This window comes from Capricornis sumatraensis, chromosome 15 (genome assembly GCF_032405125.1).
Source record: "Capricornis sumatraensis isolate serow.1 chromosome 15, serow.2, whole genome shotgun sequence".
NCBI lineage: Eukaryota > Metazoa > Chordata > Mammalia > Artiodactyla > Bovidae > Capricornis > Capricornis sumatraensis.
In genome coordinates, this window is record NC_091083.1 from 34,176,426 (window position 1) to 34,197,051 (window position 20,626).

Genomic DNA, 20,626 nt, shown 5'->3' on the forward strand with positions numbered 1-20,626 from the left:
GGATTACTCTTGAGTCTAGACGTTTTTTCCCCATGTTTCTTAAAGATTATTTTCTCTTTGTGAATTTATGTGTATTGCTCATATTTCTATCTAGAGTGTTCATCTTTAAAAAAAATTATTCAAGACTATACTGTGATAGTTTTTACTAAGGCTTTGTTGCTAGTTTAATTTTAGATAAAGTCTTTCCAATCAACCATAGTAGAGGTATTGTTCTTCTTCCTGTAATTTCAAGAGCTAACAAAAAAAAATCAATTAGAAAATTCAGACTGAGGCAAAGATGGTACCTAGAAAAATTATACCAACCAAATTTCCAAACAGGTGATGGCAGCTGGGGATTCCTCTTCCCATGGCAAATGTTTTTTCAGGAAGTTATCCTGAAGCAAGAAGTATACAGACCTTCAGTAGTGACCTCTCTGACTCAAATGCAAAGTCCATCTCAGGATTTTTGGTTGGGTTTTTCTGGGTTCCAGGGGTCCTGGTCTCAGGGTTTCAGCTGTAAGATGGAGAGAAGAGGATGCCTGGGTAGAGACAGACAATCCACCTGAGAGTGTGTTACATCTTCACACACCTTTTGAGACATTTCAGGGTTGGCAGTCTTTTTAGCACAAACGTTCTCCTTGGATTTGTTTCCACTGACATACATATCAACTGTAGGTAAAAACAAAGCTGCCTATCACAGATGTTAAACAATGATTTGTTGAATGATTTTGCCGCTGCAGTTTCTACTCTGGGAGTGGCAGTGAGTGTGCACATTTACACGACTTCTTTGGCATCATCAAAGTCACTTAGAAGGATGCTCTTATATGAGCAGATTTTCTGCACTAACAAGAAACAGACAACTATTTTTCTCTCTCCGTTTCACAGCTCTCGTCGACCAGCCACTGGCAGAAGTCACCATTCCTTCAGCTAAGAAATGCTGCTTTCCAAAATCCTTTGGCAAAATCTTCTAGAGATTTGTTTTTCTGTTTCTTCCTAATTTAGAAACAGTCTTCAAAGAGAGAAGAAAAAAAAACCTGACATATCGATGTGAGAAGAAACCAACTCATTTAATTCTGCATTTCTTTCACAGAAAGTTTCAGAATATATCATCGATGACCAATAAAGTGGACGAGATCATTGTGGGGTAAAAGTCAACAAGAAAAGGTATACCCCAAGATTCAATTTTTTTTTTAATTGAAGAAACAACATGTGACCCAAATTTAAGATTTTATTAAAATCATTTGTAAATTGACATAATATCTCAGTGATGAAGGAAAACTTTGAACAAAGCAAAAATAATGAGCTGTGTGAATTAACAGAAGGGTGAACAGTGTTAAGTGTGGCATTTAAATGATTACATGATTTTAATTATTCTTTTCATAATAAGCAACTCTGTGAACATCTATTCAAGAAGTTGAAAGCTGTGCCTTCTATGGAACTTGCAGCTGAATTAAGGCTTTGTTTCCTGCCTTCGGCAATTTTAAGAAAACAAATGGAAATGGTTCAAAGAACTTATAAAAAATCCACCACCTATTGAAAGAATTTAAGGTAAGGCGGTAAGCATTAGAAAGAGAAAAACAAAACAAACACATACACACACAGAGTATTCATCTGTGAGACAGAAAAGAGAGAATAGAAGTAAGGACGAGAGAAGTGCCCGGAAGTCCGGCTCAGGCCGACCCCTTATTTATTCTTGGCTGCCAGGGGTTTCCGGCTGATCTTTTTAGATTTGTCATTATTTTTCTTCGGCGGTTCTGGGTTTGCCTGCATGTGTCTGCCGTAGAGGCTGAAAAGAGAGAGAAGGGAAAATGTGAGATCCACCTTGTGAACACAAGATACACTTCTGCTGGCAGAGTTTTCATCAACAGACTCATCTCCAGGCACATTGAGGGAGGCTATGAACACAAGGGCATTTTTGTTTCCTCTGGGTCATATGCTGGATTTACACATGTGCCTACACACACACACACACACACACACACACACACACACTCTTTCTCTCTCACTCACTCCAGCATGCCGTGAAGTCCAATTCTGGACCAGTCTCTTGGAATCATACACTCTGTGCTAACTAGGAAAAACGTGAGGCTCAGCTTGGCCGCTCCACACTGAAGCTCCACAGTTCGTGAGTGTTGGAGTCGACAGTGACCAAAACTTGGTTGAACTGAAAAGACAGAGTGTCCCCTTAGTGCAAAGTGAGCAGTGAGCCGGCCCAAGAGCCCCGGGGCTGGGTGATGCGACAGAGAGCGATGGTGTCCGAGCCTGCGCTGGCTGCTCACCCGTGATGGATGGCACCGGGGTGGCGACCACCCATCAATGCCACATTAATAAGCACCGCTGATTAAATGTTGACGAAGTACCCTGCAATCACAGCCACGGCATCCATCGCGGAGCAGAGCTGGCTCTGTGGCTGAGGGGACTGAACCTGATAGCAGACAGTAATTAATTGGTAATTTATGAGTCATTCTGGTTAAACTAAATTAAAAGCCACCCGAAAGTGAAAATAGCTCAACCTTAACTCCCCTGGTGCTATAATTGTGTCCCCGAGAGAGGCCAGTGGGTGTCTCAGTGCTTCCCTAAGAGAGGCAATACCTGACCCCACACTGAACAGGGTGGACACAAACACTGACCTTCCTGTACAAGGCGCCCCGTCTTCTAAGATCCACGTGGGTAACTGACACCCTCTCCTGAACTTGGAGTACACTCATGCTCCTGATGACACTGATGCTGCACTTGATGAGCTGAGGGACAGACCTGGCACCTGGAGTTGTCCAGTTGATGGGGCACTTAGGCAAAGTTGGACTCTGGGTTTTGACAGGTCATACTGTAGTCTGCTTCTCCAGAGGCTTCCGAGCATCTCCTCGGAAGCAGGATCTACCAACAGTGGTCATGACCTTGGGTCTCTGTTTGCAAGAAGTTTAGAATGCGGAGTGTGGCAGCAGACAGACCTATAAGCTGAAGAATGTTAAGTCCAGCCAGGTGCTGGGAACATTCTCCAGGTAAAGGAGAGCATCAAGGAGGAAATACATGTCCTTAACACATCACATCAGAGTCTGTAAGTTAGCATTTAACTCCTGTAGAAGATTCCTTAGAGCAGGGGTCCCCAACCTCTCAGATCTCATATCTGATGATCTGAGATGGAGCGGATATAGTAATAATTATGTGTACCATAAACCTAACATGCTTGAATGATCTACCAACCACCATTCCCCTCACCCCAACGTCCATGCAAAAACTGTCTTCCATGAAACCAATCCCTGGTGCCAAAAAGGTTGGAGACTGCTGATAGAAGACTTCTGAATGGAGTCTAACTGAATGGAGAGGCAGGCCCAGTCCTGCCCAGTGTCCACAGCAGAAACATCCCCAAGAGAACCTGCCATCCAGGAAAATGGATCTTTAAACCTACATATGCTCCCTCCCTACACTTTTTAAGAAAACTGGAGTATCACTGCTTTACATACTGCGTTAGTTTTTGCTGCGCAGCAAAGTGAGTCAGCTCCATATACGTGTGTCCCCTCTCCTGGATTTCTTTCTGATCTAGGCCACCACAGAGCACTGAGTAGAGTTCCCTGTGTTATACAGCAGGTTCCCACTAGCTCTCTATTTTACACATGGTAGTGTATGTCAATCCTAATCTCCCAACTCATCCCACCCTCCCTCCCCCATGTGGTGTCCATATGTTTGCTCACTATGTCTGTGTCTCTATTTCTGCTTTGCACATAGGTTCATTTGTACTATTTTTTTAGATTCCACATACATGCATTACCCCTCCACTTTAAAAGGAGAAGTCTATGTTGTAGACACCTGGCAGTCCTGGAGCCAGGCAGAGAAACACTGGTTTAGGCAGAAAGGAAGGCTCAGCCAATCTGGCTTTACCACTGTTACTAGCCCCACTCCCAGTGACGCTGCGGCTGCTGCTAAGTCGCTTCAGTCGTGTCCAGCTCTGTGCAGCCCCATGGACTGTAGCAGTGGGTTGCCGTTTCCTTCTCCAATGCATGAAAGTGAAAAGTGAAAGTGAAGTCACTCAGTCGTGTCTGACTCTTAGTGACCCCATGGACTGCAGCCTACCAGGCTCCTCCATCCATGGGATTTTCCAGGCAAGAGTACTGGAGTGGGTTGCCAGTGCCTTCTCTGAGTCCCAATGATGTTCCTGTCCTAACTCCCCAGAACTTGCTGTTGACCAAAGGGACTCTACAGAGGAAATGAGGTTAAGGACCTTGAGGTGGAAAGATGGTCTTGCATTTTCTAGGGGTTCCAATCTGTGCACCCCTTCCCCCACCCTGCCAGCATCTCTCCCAGATGCACCAGAATAGGGAGAGCAAACTGAGCCAAAGGAGAGCTGTGTGTTACATTCTTCACCTATATCAGACAAGCTGATCTTCCCATAGCGTCTGCCCCTCTCCTCCTCCTCCCAGGATGCTGCTTTCCTAGAGATCAGCAGCTTAGTGCTACAGCCGGATGTGCACAAGGGGACCTGGTGGGGGTGGGACTCTGGTCTCCAAGCTCCTCCCACCTGGCACGAAGCCAAGGTCTGACTGTTCTGAGCACCCACAAAGGCATCTATGGTCTCAGCATCTTCCATTGTAATTGCTTTCCCACAGCTTCAGGGTCTCTCCTTTCCTTTCCAAACTCTTATCTCTATACTCATTCTTGCTCACAGATAACATCCAACTTTAAGGATCACAAAAATCTATAGATACACAGCTCCCTCGTTTGTGAACTTGGAAACCTGGTAAAGACTCAGGGGCTGGGAAAGTGGTATCAACAGAAATAAAGAGTTCAGAGGAGAGAGATGAAAGACTCAATGAGGTCCTACTATGCACCACATCCTGAACACGCAGGCACAGAAGGCTTCCTGGAAGGAGTGGCGGTGTTACCAGGCCCTGACAACGGTCATGAAGCAAAGTCATTTCAGCAGGTGTGCCAAAGCTGCTTGGGACTCAGCAAGGCTCCTCTATTCAGGAAGAACTAGAATGTTCCAACCTTTCATCGCCTGCCTTTTTAGACTCAGACCCCACTGTGTGCCTGGCCTTCCTGGGGCTACACAGCAAGCCACTCACTACAAAGGGTCAGAAGGGAGACTGAAAACTTTCAGTTAGTCTCTTATGAGCTGTCAGTTCTAGGCACGTGATTAGCAAGCCTCATCCCCACCGTGCCTTCGTTTCTTCATCTGTTAAAGAAAAAATGATGTTGTTTTCTCATATGGTGGCCGTAATGCTGAGGTAAGCTGGGCACCAGGGCATGACATGGGGTTAGAGTGATTAAATAAAGATAATTACATGATTACTTCTCTAGGGTTTCTTCCTCTGAAAAATAACATGGTATTTTCTACTGACACCAAATCTCCAAGCATATATGGAAGAAAGGTTTGGATCCTCTTTGAAGAAAGCGACTCAGGCTAAAGGCACTGTCCCACTTCCTCCATGAGTCACCAGCGGATGACTCTGCCCTGCCCTGCGGGATCCTCTCACTGCTCCAGCTGTGTGCCAGATGACAGCCACGTTTCACTCTCATCTGTAGACTGGATCCATCAGAGCAATCATTCCCACCTGGAGATGTGGCTCTGGCTGGGCAGGAAGGACGAGCTTCTCAGGGTCCCAAGTCTTGGATTCCCTCAGCTATTAATATTAGCCCTGGGGCCTCCATTCAGTAAGTGTAGGGGACAGAATAATGGCCCCTCAACATGTCCACATCCTGATTCCAGAGACCTTGGGGTCTGTAACCTTATATTGCTAAAGGGACTGTGCAGAGCTGATTAAGTTACTGCTGCTGCTGCTAAGTCACCTCAGTCGTGTCCGACTCTGTGCGACCCCAGAGATGGCAGCCCACCAGGCTCCCCCATCCCTGGGATTCTCCAGGCAAGAACACTGGAGTGGGTTGCCATTTCCTTCTCCAGTGCATGAAAGTGAAAAGTCAAAGTGAAGACACTCAGTTGTGTCCGACTCCTAGCGACCCCATGGACTGCAGCCCACCAGGTTCCTCCGTCCATGGGATTTTCCAGGCAAGAGTACTGGAGTGGGGTGCTGTTGCCTTCTCTGGATTAAGTTAAGGACTTGAAAAAAATTTTTCTTGGAGTGGCTTTAGAACGTTGCATTAGTTTCTGCTGTATACCAAAGCCAGTCAGTGACATGTATACATACATTCCCTCCTTTTTTTGGATTTCCTTCCCATTTAGGTCGCCACAGAGCACTGACTAGAGTTCCCTGAGCTCTACAGTCGGTTCTCGTTAGCCATCTATTTTATATGTAGTATCAATAGTGTGTATGTGTTGGTCCCAATCTCCCAGTTCATCCTGTCTTTTCTTCCTCCTTGGGTATCCATGTTTGTTCTCTATATCTTTGTCTCTATTTTTGCTTTGCAAACAGGTTCATAGATGGAGAGATGATCTTGGGTTATCTGGGTGGGCCCAACATAATCCCAGGGGTCCTAAGAGGGAAGATGGGGGTGCAGGAGGACCAGAGTCAGGGATGCTCAGATGCTGGCTTTGATGATGGAGCAAGGCAGGCTCTAGACCCTAGAAAGGCAAGGAAACACATTCTTGCCTAGAGCCTGCAAAAGATGAAAGCCTGCTGACACCTAAATTTCAGACTTCTGATGCCCAGAACTGTGAGAGAATATATCTGTTCTGTTTTTGGCTACTAGGTTGGTGTTGATGTTTGGTGGCTAAGTCATGTCTGACTCTTTCGCAACCCCATGTACTGTAGCCTGCCAGGCTCCTCTGTCCATGAAACTTCCCTGGCAAAACCACTGGAATAGGTTACCATTTCCTCCTCCAAGGGATCTTCCCAACCCAGGGATCGAACCCACACCTCCTGTCTTGGCAGGTGGATTCTTTACCACTGAGTCACCAGGGAAGCCCTTTCTGGTCACTAAGATCATCTTAATTTGTTATCAGAAGCAACAGGGAACCCATACAGTAACTGAATCTCTCTGGGGCTGTCTGTGAGGGATTTCACTTAGTTTTAGGAGGAGAAACTTTCTTCTGGGGTAGCAACTCACTGACAAGAAAGAAAAGTTAAAAACTAAGTTGCAGAAAGGCCACAGGAGGAGAGTCTCCAAGGAAAAATGGGTGCTGTCCACTAGAAGAGGAGGAGGCGGGCAGGCCAACTATCCCCTCTCTGCTACAGTGAGACAGGATGCACCTGGCTCCCTCTATGCGCTGAAGCTGACAGTCGTGGTCCATGTTTGAAATGCATCCAGAATTAACTTACAGAGGTGACAGTGAAAAGATGGATAGCTCTATGCCTCTGAAAGGAGTTGTATCACACGCAGTTATGCACAGGGCCACATGGGGAAGCACCAGGTTGACTGGTAGGCAAAGGAGCCCGGGGAGAGCAAAGCCCAGAGTCTTTATGGGTGGTTTCACAGGAAGGAATGGGTGAAACAGGGTAGGTGTATAATTTGATTAAAATCTCAGAGCCTAGAGTGAAAGAAGTAATCTCCAGTTGCCCAGTGCCTGGATCAGAGGGAATATTGGCTTGGTGCATCAGAGTTAGAGAAAAGAGGTGGTCAGGATTCAGGCTTGGGGCTTGGGGTTGGTTGGCTTGGATGTGAAAGGCATGCTAACGGATGAACTGTTCGCTCCTCTGGGAATGAGAAGCATTCTCCCTCACCAGCATCATTAAATACAGGAAGTGAAAAACAGGACTGATCTATGCAACCTGCAGCATTCAGGATGGCTTCCTCCCCTCCTGACCTTTCCATACTCTCCTCTCATTATGTAACTTCCACCTCCTTGATCTTCGAAGATTTCAACTAACCCTTGGATTCTGGCACAAGATGCTTCTTGATGAGCACATCCCCTCAGTGATCTGCTCAGGTGGTACCCATCATCTGTCCTACAAGAGCCCTGGCTCACTGCACGGGGGATTCTGGAGAACAGTCCTGGGGCTTCGAGCATCTGCATTCCTGAACCCTGTTTGCTCCAAAGGACATGTGACATTGAGCAGGTGACTAACTTGCCACAGTCTGATGTCTTCATCTGCAAAATGATGAAAACTGCTACCTTGAAGGGCTTGTGTGTAGGGGGGCGGAAATTAAATCAGACATGGACAGGGTCTTGTATGCAGGCACAGAAGAGCTCTTCCAGAGCAACAGCTGTCACCTTTAACCTCTCATGAAGGCCCAAGACCCAGGCTAAGCCAGCCAATTCCTCCTGCTTCCCAGACACTGCCTCTGAGCACAGCCAGGAGTTCAGCTTTGCCATCATGAGCTTGGGTGGCAGACTCTACCTCGGGAAGGTTTCTGGGGGCACTGAAATCTGGTCATGCTAGTGTGAGAGCGCTGACAAGGAAGACTGGCTCCCTGTCACGGATGGGGCTGCAGCATCAGTCACCAGTGGGCGAGGTGGTCAACTCAGAATACGGAGTGAACCTGTGGCACAGAGTCTTGGAAAATCTTCTCTCCTCTCAAAGCTGAGGTCTACAGAGGATGACTGGGAGCTGTTCATGGAAGGAGAAAAGTCAACAGAGAACCAGTTAAAGTGACAGGAAAGGATGAATTATGCTCAGGAGTCTGATGAACAGACTTCTGACGGTGAAGAGAATCCTCCAAGGCGAGAAGCCTATGGATGACCTGTGCTCTGGGTGATGAACAAGCCAGCATCACTTAGCTCATGAGGGCTCTCGTCTGGTCCCTGTGGGAACGGACCCTGACTAGAGCAGCTGTCTGGAGAATCCCAGCTGCAGACCAGCTCTGGAGGATTCATCAGGAAACGATGCCGTGAACAGGAGAGGTCACCAGCCTGGTCACTTGAGAGGCATCATGTTAAAGTTGTCTGCACACTGGCTCCTGACACTCCACACCACTCAACACCCCTGCCTGGTGACATCTAAGATGGCACAGCAAACAATTCCAGCCCACGAGAATGAGAATGCATTTATTTCTCAGCAAACATTATATTGAGTAGTAGTATGATATACATGCTCTATTATTGGTGGGCATATTTATTAAACATGGGCATATTCATTTTGCAAAAAAAAAAAAAAACACATTTGAGTTTTACTGTTTCTGTTCAATCCAAGGGTCTCGTTGCAGACCCTCACACCCCTTCATGATTGCAGCAATGAACACCACTGGGGACTGCATTTTTCCTTCTTGAAAAGTCTCCTCTCCTGGCTCCAGTGCACTATCCTTGTTCTTATTTTTCCCCTGGACAATTCTATAGTCCTTATGGTTTTGCTTTTAGCTCATTGTATTCTCTTCCCTAAACCGATCATCTGATTTTGTAGCTTCAGTGAGTATCTTTGAGTATGAGCCCTCAGAGTCACTGCCATCTTCAAGCCCTGCTACATCAAAACTCCCACTTGTACACTGAACCATTAAATCCAACCAAATGCACACCACAGTTCCCTACCCCAATTCCTCAACGTCCCTCTAATGTCTCCAGACCTCCAGGATCAAAATGATGAAGTCATTCTGGCACCTGCCTCTTTTTTCAGTCACCCTATTAATCAAGTTTGATTACATCCTCCTCTACCACAGAAATTCTCAGTCTGTGGCAAGGGAGGATCTGAAGCTCCAAGCAAAGCTATATGTGCCTTTTCTCAGCTGAAAAGTGAACACAGCTTTCATCAGCTTCTCAAAAGGTTCATGACTCAATGGATTAATAAGATGCTTTATGGTACTTATTCTTATTTATATCATCATATGATTTTATTCATTCTCTTTTTCTTCTACACTAAAATATGGCCATTAGATTAGTGTTAACAGGTTCCTTCTCAGTCTCCATTTTTTTGGCCGTGCTGTGCAACTTACGGGATCTCAGATCCCCAACCTGAGATGGAACCCAGGTCCCCGCAGTGAAAACACCAAGTCCCAATCACTGGACCACCAGAGAATGCCCCCTTCCTGATCTCCTTGATAACAATTCCTTCCTTCCTTCAATGTGTCCTACACACAACTGACAGAATTCTCCCTCCTTGGTTTATGCAGGGAAAGCAGCATCCACTACCCACAGGATCAAGTACCCAGCCTGGTATGTAACAGAGTATCCGCTGACCAGGCCATGCAATGCCTACCCAGTCAAATTTCATCTCTCTCTGTTCACTAACAGACCAAATACAGAAACGCTGGTCTGGAGGAGGGCAACGTAGAGTGTGGGAAAGGTAGGCTGAGTGTTAGCTTTGCCACCTATTAGCTCAGTAACCTTAGAATCTGATATCATTCTGGAATCTCTGTTTATCTTTATTGAAAACTGGGAATATCTGCATACTGCCTATACCTTGCAGGTGATTTGAAAAAACTTTTGAGTGCTAAACCCATCTAAGGCCTTTGTCAGCCAGGATTCCTTCTGGTCTCAGGTTTTGGCTGATTTGTGTTACTACTGCCTGGAATGCCCGCCCCCATCCTTTCTACAACTCAGATCTCATCCACATATTCAGGCTTTTCACAGCTTTCTCTGCTCTGCCCCCTGTTCAGCTTCTGCCTTCACAAAATACTGTGGTGTTTATTGAGATTTCATCATTAAGTCCTTCAGAATAGACAAAGCAATTTCTGCTCTTGGCTGTTACTGCCAGGTACTAGTAGAGTGCCTTGATCAGGACACATGGTAAATATGCTCACCATGCAGTCAGCATTCACTACCACAACTATCCAAGAAAGAAGGGGCTTTCATTATTTTCATTTTCCAAATGAGGAAACTTAGGATTAGAAAAAGGTTCAGGTCACCCCCAGGTAATGACCCCAAAGTTCAAATTCTCTAGGCATTAAGTACATGGGCTTTGCTGGCGGCTCAGTGTAAAGACTCTGTCTGCAATGCAAGAGACATGGGTTTGATCCCTGGGTCAGAAAGAGTCCCTGAAGAAGGGAACGGCAACCCACTCCAGTATTCTTGCCTGGGAAATCTCATGGACAAAGGAGCCTGGTGGACTGCAGTCAGTGGGGTTGCAAGAGTTGGACAAGACTTAGCAACTAAACCACCAACCAGCACCACCACCATCTTTCTGGATTTCTCAGTTTTGTCCTCTTCATCAGCCTACCATTTTCTCAAGGGTAGGGACAGCAGACTTCACTTCTTTTGTATTCTACATATGCAAGGCACTGCTGGAAGCACATTGTGTGCTATGTAAATATTATGTTTCAGAATGCCAGGTATATGAGAGGTACAATATGCTGTGCTTAAGTCATTTGCTCCTGTCATATGCCTCCCTCCTGTTGTTTTGGGTGTTTCCATGGAAAGTCCTTATACAGACCAAGAAAAGAACCAATTTGAAAAATCTCAGTATATGGCCAGTGACAATAATGGAGAGAAATCATTTTGTGTCTAATCTGTAATGTTATGGTAGGATGCTAAATTTAAAATCTCTGCAAATAAATCTGTGGACAAAGTGTGAAGCCCAGATTATTAATAAGCATTTGCCATATCTTTATTTATCCTATCTAGCAGCTTCTGAGGGGTTTGTGACAGAACCTTAGCACTTAAATTGCTGAGTCTTAAAGAAAAAAAGGGAACAGTTACCATATTCCCATGAGAAGTCTCATTAATTCAAAAGGCAATTTTTTGAGATCAAACCTCCAAGAGATGGTTCCATGAAATTCACTAGCATCAGGAGGTGTCTTTTACATTCTCCATTATAACCCTCACTGCTCTCTGCTCTCAACATACAGTGTAAAAAGAAATTATCAACATACATGTGTGCAAACAGCATCTGTATAAATAGCCAAGAAGAATCTGTAGCTGGCTTAGGACAGATATTAAACTACACAAAAAAATACAAAATGTAAGGCGGATTTTAAAAATACCCCATACATTCTAGACTATCTGCCCCATTGGAGGAGAGAAATGAGGATTCTGGCAGAACAAAACTAACAATCTCATGCACAAAAGATGCTCATTAAACTTCATCATCCTGTCTACTCTAATGACGCTTTTACTTAATAAAAATTCCCCAAGCAGTTGCAAGGATATTAGGCAAGGTCTTTGGTTATGTATCAGAGGTCTGAGCTGTCACCAGCAAGCATGCAGTTTGGGGGGTAAGGCTCCCTGGGGAAGGAGCAAATACAGCTTTCACAGAATACATGCAGAGAAAAATCAATAACTGCAACTTGCTTCCCTGCTTAAGCATTTAAGAGAATAGGTAATCCTTTTAAATTAAACTGCAAAGTGCTAAATGTTGCAATTTCCAGAATAAACTAAAAAAACAAAGGAAAACAGGAGAAGAGCATTCTTGTAAGTTTTCTAAGCAAGCTACTTCCTTAATAGACTCCAGACCTGGAGTACTGGAGAATATTTTTTATGAAAAGAATTATTTCAAGATATCACTATGTTGAGGCTGCATAGGTGTCTATGTGTTGGTAATACACAAACCTATTTATAGATACAAGGAAGGAAGTGACAAGCATTTCTTTATTTTGTTGTTGTTTTCTATGTTTTGACCATACCACATGGCATAGCATGTAGGACCTTAGTTCCCTGACCAGTGATCGAACCTCTGACCCTGCAATAGAAGTCCATTAATCAACGGACTGCCAGGGAAGTCCCAAGAAATTATTTCTATTACATGCATGTAATACCACCAAAAATTATTCCTAAGAAAACATTACTATTAAAATTCACAATCTTGACACGCATACGTGTAACTGATTTAACTTGCTATACAGCTGAAACTAACACAGCACTATAAATCAACTACAGTCCAACACAAATTTAAAAAAAAGGTCACTAACTAGAATCTGGCTCTCAAAAGCTAAACAGTAATTATCTAATAGATCCCTTAACATGGACAGCTAGATGATAATTCTATATAATCACAAATTATTGCTTCTGTCCACATTATACAACCCATCTTAAATTTCATGTCCAGTCAATACAGAGTTGGCTGGAGAGAGATGAGAGTCGGCGTAAGAATGAGGTTTGACCCCAAAACTTAAAGGCAGAAAGGTTGCCCTCTGTGTGTAAAATGATCACGTCAACACAAATGAACCAAAGCAGGAACTCAGAAAGTCTCCCCAAGAAACACCAGCACAACTCAGGCCAGAAAGATTTGATTAGAAGCCAGCCAAAGGTATGAACAAAGCTGGAGAGAGACCCTGTGCATCAGAAGAGCGCTGGTGTCCTTCAGCAACTCCAGCAGTGGGGTAGACGCAGGCAGTGGGTGTCTACGGGAGGCAGCTGGGAGTTCTGTGGGCACCTTGATAATGTCTGTGAGTGCAGGAAGAGGAAAGAAACACGATGCCACTGCAGCCCTTCCAAGGCTTCATGGTACAGCTGGGGCCACCTCCCTGCCTTCTGCCATGACCCTCCATGTTCCCAATCTCCAGCACATGGGCAAACAAATCAGGCCTCTGCCCATTTCCGAGGTCCATACTTCTATTCCCTTAGTTCAGAATGCTTTTCTCCAGGTCTCTGTAAGATCGGCACTCGTATCGTCCCTGTCGTACAGGTTAGGGAAAGGACATAGAGAACTTCAATAACTGGTTTCAAAACCGTTCAGTCTCAACCTTCTCCCTTTCCTCTGGGTGCAGACACTGGTTTGTACATGAGCCTGTGGCCAACCTGTGCCAACCACAGAAAGACCCAAGATCTTACCTCAAGCCATTGGGAAGAAGAGCCCTTTCTTTTGAGTCGAATTAGGAGCCTAGATCTGCTGCTGGCCATGGTGGCATCTGAGAAGAGAGCTTGCCTGGGAAAGAAACCAGCAGGCAAAGCAGAACTGAAAGATGGAGGGAAATGGAGTCCAGAGACACTGAGCCCATGCTCATGCCATGCCTTAAAAAACCTATTTACTGTACTGCTGGATTATTAGTAATATAAATTTCTTCTGCATTCCAAGAACACTGAGCCTTGAATGACACATCACTGATCTACTTCAAATGTGAGTTCCTAAGAGACTTTTTTGCCCGCATTCTCTCTCTTTAACCACATTCGTTTCCTTCATACCACAGTCACAATATAATTATTTTGATCATTATTAATTGATTTGTTTGCCTCCTCCTTTAATGGAAGATTAACTCCAAGAGGACAGGAATCTTGTCTGTCTTCATTAGTATCCCCTCTGACCGGTGCACCACGGGCACACAATGATTGTTTGCTGATTGACTGAAAGCACGTATCACTGCACTTAGTAGGATGTACTGCAATATCCAACTACCTGAGTCTCTTACCAGCCGGATCATTAGTGCCTCTGAGGCAGGAGCTGTCTTAATCCTTCTCTTTCTCCTGTGTTGGCCACACACTAGTCACCAAATAAACATCAACTGGTGGACTGAAAGAATATATTTTTTAAAAATATTCTTAATTGCAGGATAATTACTTCATAACGCTGTGAAGGTTTCTACCATACAGCAATATGAAATGCCACAGATATATGCATACCCCCTCCCTCCCCATCCCACTCCTCTAAGGTTGTCACAGAGCACCAGTTTTGAGTTCCTTGCATCATATGGCAGACTCCCACTGGCTATCTGTTTTATATATGGCAATGTGCATGTTCCAATGCTCTTCTCTCAAATCATCCCACCCTCTCCTTCCCCTACTGTGTCCAAAAATTTGTCGTTTCTGTCTGTGTCGCCTTTGCTGCCCTGCAGGTAGGATCATTAGTACTGCCCCGAAAGAGGATCTTAGCCGAGGAACATTTCCTGATTCATTCCTTAATTCCACACTCATCAAGTGAGGATAGATATGCCTCCCATACAGAGGTGTTCACTGAGAAAACACGTGCTGTGTACGCCAAGGCAAGTCTTTTAGTCTTCAGGGGCAGTTTTCCTCTGTTAACAAAATTCTGGGCCCCTACATAAGCTCCTTCTGTTGTTTTCCCCAGTCTCTGTAGGGTTTCTGAGGCTTGGAGAGGTGAGTGGAGGTGCAGAAAATGCATCGTGGTGCCATTTTGTGAAGCTGCTTGGGAGCCGTCCAGTCTTCCCTTGTGGAGATTCTCATTTTAAAACAATGTTTAAAAGTTTCTTTTGCTGTGGACCATTTCTTAGAGCCTTTATTGAATTGTTGTAGCACTGCTTCTGTTGTTTATATCCTGTTTTTTTGGCCATGAGGCATATAGGATCTTAGCTACCCAACCAGGGATTGAACCTGCAGTCCCTGCATTGGAAGGCGAAGTCTTAACCACTGGACCACAAGGGAAGTCCTGGAGGGTCCCTCTCAAAATATTGTGTGACCAGGGGTTTTCATTCAATTCCTTTACAGCACAGTAGGTTTTATTGAATATTAACCATCATTTTGCAGAAGGCAATGGCACCCCACTCCAGTACTCTTGCCTGGAAAAATCCAACGGACGGAGGAGCATGGTAGGCTGCAGTCCATGGGGTCGCTAAGAGTCGGACACGACTGAGCGACTTGACTTTCACTTTTCACTTTCATGCACTGGAGAAGGAAATGGCAACCCACTCCAGTGTTCTTGCCTGGAGAATCCCAGGGATGGGGGAGCCTGGTGGACTGCAGTCTATGGGATCGCACCGAGTCAGACACGACTGAAGCGACTTAGCAGCAGCAACAGCAGCAGCAACCATCATTTGATATTAGCAAGAACTAGCTGAGTACAGGAATAGCTTAACACAGAGGATTAAGTCAAAATGAACATTATAAAAATGCTGGGGATTTCTTCCTTTCCTTCGGACAAATTAAACATCAGAATAAATTTTTATTATCATGGAAAGATAGGAGTTTTTCGAGCCACACGTGGTTCCTTCAGGAAAGGCTTGGTGTTCACGACCTTTTAAGTTATTAAGCTAGTGACTGTAACAGCCAAACGCAGGCAGCATACGCTACGCACCAGCATTTCCACAGGAAGCTTCTGTGGCATTTTCTGTATTAACTCATTTAAGCCTAAACGAAAGACATCATGGAGGGCTGCACAGCTGTCCTGTGCGTCTAGATATAAATGACGCTGCAACTGGAACACCAGTATCCAAACAGAGAAGCTTCTGCTTTGTCTTTGTTTCTCAGACACAGACCAATGGTAAAGCGTATCTATAGGTATTGTTACTCTCCTCTTCCTCTTGGTGGCTATTAATGTGGACTCCCTGCTTCCAGGGCCCTCCTCCCCTCTCAGTCCAGATGATCGGATGACGTGACACTGGCAGGTGACTCAAGGCCAGGTCAACGGAGAGCGAGCCGTCTCTAAGTGCTAGTCTATACAGGTTTCAGAGTGCGTGGCAGATAATACTGACTCAGGAGGCGAAGGCTTTGGAATTAATCCATTGACTAAGGTAATCTGTGCTTTCCTAGATAGGAAATGGGGCATTTGGACTTAAACAGGGGTGGGAGCCACCTGGTATACGCACTGCCACCCTCCCGCCCCTCGCCTTGCACACAGACTGAGGATTCACTCAGAACACATCCAGAACCTACTTACATCACATCCTACAGGCAATGGCTTCAACCTGGTCACAGTTGGGCATCTGAATGGAACCCGCACGTTGTATGTATGAAATGTGTGTAGGACTCTGCTTACGTTAAAAATCATTTACCCTTAGGAAAAACCACATTCAGTGAAACCCCCTATCTCCAAGGTTCCTCTTATGTTCAGGTGAGATTACAGCACGACGCCTAAGATTCTAAGCAGCACTGTATTACCTGCCTCTCCTCTGTGTCCACTAGAAAGTCTGTGAGGTTATGTTCCACTTACACAGCAAAGAGAGTAATAAATAAATAAATAAATAAATAACCTTAGAAGTCAAAACCAGAAAGCATGCATCTATCTACAGATGGATGTAGCCATGAGGCTCTTGCCAAGCGGACTTCAGGAAGCAGCAGCTACAAGTCAATTCTAGTCATTGTCTCTTTCGCTTCTTCCCTCATCTAAGCTGGGCTCTCTCTGAAGTGCCAAACCCTGCCATTCCTGGAACATGGCATGTCAAGTTGACGGTGCTTTCCCTCCATTACTGATTGCAGTGTTCTAACTAGTGGCGAGAGGTTGGCAGTAGAGGAGAAGCCAGGCTTTTGTGGCAAAGAAACAAAACAAATTACATGTTCAGTTCAGTCGCTCAGTCATGTCCGACTCTTTGCGACCCCATGAATCGCAGCATGCCAGGCCTCCCTGTTCATCACCAACTCCCGGAGTTCACTCAAATTCATGTCCATTGAGTCAGTGATGCCATCCAGCCATCTCATCCTCTGTTGTCCCCTTCTCCTCCTGCCCCCAATCCCTCCCAGAATCAGGGTCTTTTCCAATGAGACAACTCTTTGCGTGAGGTGGTCAAAGGATTGGAGTTTCAGCTTCAGCATCAGTCCTTCCAATGAACACCCAGGACTGATCTCCTTTAGGATGGACTGGTTGGATCTCCTTGCAGTCCAAGGGACTCTCAAGAGTCTTCTCCAACACCACAGTTCAAAAGCATCAATTCTGTATTCACGCATATATGTGGAATCTAGAAAAATGGTACAGGCGATCTTATTTGCAAAGCAGAAGTAGAGACAGATGTAGAGAACAAACCTATGGATACCAAGGGGAAATGGTGGGTAGGATAAACTGGTAGACTGGAATTGATACGTATATACACTATGATATACTATGTATAAAATAGATAACTAGTGAGAACCTATTGTATACCACAGGGAAGGCTACTCAATTCTCTGTGGGGATCTAAATGGGAAGGCAATCCAAAAAAGAGGGGATATATGTAAACATACAGCTGATTCACCTTGCTGTACAGTAGAAACTACCACGACATTATAAAGCAACCATACTCCAATGAAAACCAATCAAAAACTAGAGTGGATATATGAATAACTGATTCATTTGGCTGTACACCTGAAACTAATACATCACTATAAATCAACTACGTTCCAATAAAAATTTTTTTAAGATACAGAAAATCAACAAAAACCCCAAAATGGTGCTCGGGAATTAGCCCAACAACTGGGGAAGAGAACAACGGAGAAAAACATCTATGAGAACTCAAGAATAGAAGAGCTTTTAGATCTCCATCTTCCTTGAGCTTTAAGCTCTACAGCAAAAACATACTTCAAAAAGGAATGGAGGATTGAAAAAAGGAATTGTAGCTTTGATATACTCGGCAGATTTAATACATGTCATCCAGTTCCTCCTAGTTTTTTTTTTTTTAATCAGATTTTTAAGAGTTTCAGAGAAATTTATGGTTATCATGTGCAAAAAGGTTAAATATTAAGATGTCTGTGGCTTCTGCCGGATGTTAAAAACGGTCTACTGGAGAATCCCGTGCATCAGCCGTGAGCCCGGGTGAGGGTCCTGGGAATTTGGGGGGAGGCGAGGACGCTCTCCTGGGGCTCCAGCTTTAGTTGCCTGATGGCCCCGTTGGGCCCTGAAGTCTCGGAGCAAAACTGTGGCTGTGGGTGGAGAGAGAAGAGCCTGTCACAACAGACCTTTTCATCCAAGAATCTCAAGTGTTTCATCTAGGAATCGCACCCACCAAACACTCCTGGAAGGTGTTAGTGCTAAGCACAGACGGAGGAAGTGAGGCGGAAGTAGAAGCATGAGGTGGAGGTGCCAGAGGCCCGGGGTTTCTGCAAAATCTGGCCTGGTGCTGCTCTTTGTCACAGTTTCCGGTACAGGCAGACCCTGCTGTACTGGGCCTCAGAGCAATTGCGTTTTTTATAAATTGAAGATTTGCAGCAACCCCATGTAGAGCAAGTCTATTAGTGCCATTTTCCTAATAGCGGTATTTACTTTTTAATTTTTAGTTTTTTTGGCCATGCTGTGTGGCATGTGAGATCTTAGTTCCCCAACCAGGTATTGAACCTGCGCCCCCCACATTGGAAGTGCAGAGATCTAACCATTGGACTGCCTGGGAAAAGTGAAAGTATTAGTTATGGACTGTAGACCCACCAGGCTCCTCTGTCCAAGGGATTCTCCAGGCAAGAATACTGGAGTTGGTTGCCATTCCCTTATCCAGGGGATCTTCCTGACTCAGTGATCGAACCCAGGTCTCCTGCATTACAGGTGGATTCTTTACTGTCTGAGCCACAAGGGAAGCCTGGACTGCCAGGGAAGTTCCCCCAGATTTAAATAAAGGGGTGTGTGTGTGTATACATTTTTTTTTAAAACCATAATGCTATCACACACTTTATGATGTCAACATGACTTTTATATGCACTGGGAAACCAAACATCATGGGACTCACTTTATTTAGGTATTTGCTTTATTGTGGGGTGCAGTGTGGTCATGATGTGGCCACGTGATGACACTTGGGATCACAAAGGGAACACGTACTCAACAGTTATTTCAAATATTAGAAAACATCATTCTGTTACAAATGACTCAAACTGACCTATCTTTGCATGGAAAAATACTCCCCCCTGAATAGCTGTTAATCAAGAAGATTTCTGCCTGACATATATAGCCTGGAATGGTAAAAACAAGCCCCTCTTAGTCAGCCTACTGAATACCTACAGTGAGTTCATTTTTCCTCTCATAAATATTTCAGAAAGCTATTTTTAAAGTCTTATTTTTAAACACATATTAGTCCTTCCAATTTGTGGAGACATATTCTCTACTTTCACGTATGTAGAGCATAGCTCAGTCCAAAACAGGAGATTCACAAAGGTTAACTTTAAATTTTCTAGGAGCCACGTTAAAAAAGGAAAAAGAAATAGATGAAATCAAGTTTAGGAATATATTTAATTTAACCCAATAGATCCCAAACATGATCATTTTAATGGGTAATCTGTATCAACATGGTAAATGATCTATTTTATTCCTAATCTAAGGATAAATGATTTAGTAAGTATATCATATAAATTTAATGATTTCTTTTTTGGTTCTAAGTGTCTTTGAAATCCGGTGAGTATCTGAAAACCCTGATAGCATATCCCAACCAGAGAAGCTGTAGTTCAAGGGCTCAAGAGTCACATGTTATTAGCAGCTATCATGCTGCAGAACACAGATAGAGACCATTTGAAAATGGTGCAATCAAGCCACCTTTGTCCTTAGATGAAAGACATTGTGAAAGCTGATGGACCCTTTCTCGACACATGGTTACTTTTAATGTTTTAAGAAAAGTAAGGATGGAAATACGTATATATGTTTTATAAATATACATAAAAGTGTATATATACATATTTTTAAGAGTTATTCCATTCACCTAGGGGTGTTCCAATATGTTTGTTTGTAGTAGTTATGAGTATGAGCCTGGAAAGGTCATCAGGCCGACAAACAGAACTCCTAAAGCCCGTGAACTTGGTGAGAGAAAAGTATAGTCAGTCCCCTTCTTCTCCAATGGAAAAAAACATAAAAACAACTGTAAGGGCCAAAGAAACTCAGCACCAAGTAGATCTTCACTAAAAGGGGCTCAAGCAGCAGCAACAGCTCCAGACCACGTGTGTGCGAGAGTTTTGCTGCATCCCAGGCAAGCTAACTTCCTCACTGAGCTGCGTTCCGTTCACTCATTTATTTGCCACGCCACACGGCATGCATGCAGGATCCTAATTCCCCAATCAGGCATCAAACCTGTTCCCTTGTAGTGGAAGCACACAGTCCTAACCACTGGTCTACCAGGAAAGTTCAGCCGTGCTCTTTTAACTTTTTTTTTTTGTATTAGGGTATAGCCAATTAACAATGTTGTGACAGGTTCAGGTGAACAGTGAAGGGACTTAGCCATACACATACAAGTATCCATCCTTCCCCAAACTCCTCTCCCATTCAGGCTGCCACTGACTTTGAGCAGAATTCCCTATGCTACACAGTAGGTCCCTTAACCAATTTAAAATTGGTTATTCACT

The 20,626-nt window shown here is 44.4% G+C and overlaps 1 protein-coding gene across 1 annotated transcript in view; it reads right to left on the minus strand.

Moving 5' to 3' along the window:
• Positions 1 to 1,181: 1,181 nt before the first annotated feature.
• The window catches only part of RSU1 (Ras suppressor protein 1), a 197,694-nt gene continuing 178,249 nt past the window's right edge, over positions 1,182 to 20,626 (minus strand). The window contains exon 9 of the mRNA XM_068987361.1: positions 1,182 to 1,765. Within this exon, the coding sequence (XP_068843462.1) occupies positions 1,663 to 1,765 (103 nt within the window). The 3' untranslated portion in view covers positions 1,182 to 1,662. The remainder of the gene's footprint in view (positions 1,766 to 20,626) is intronic.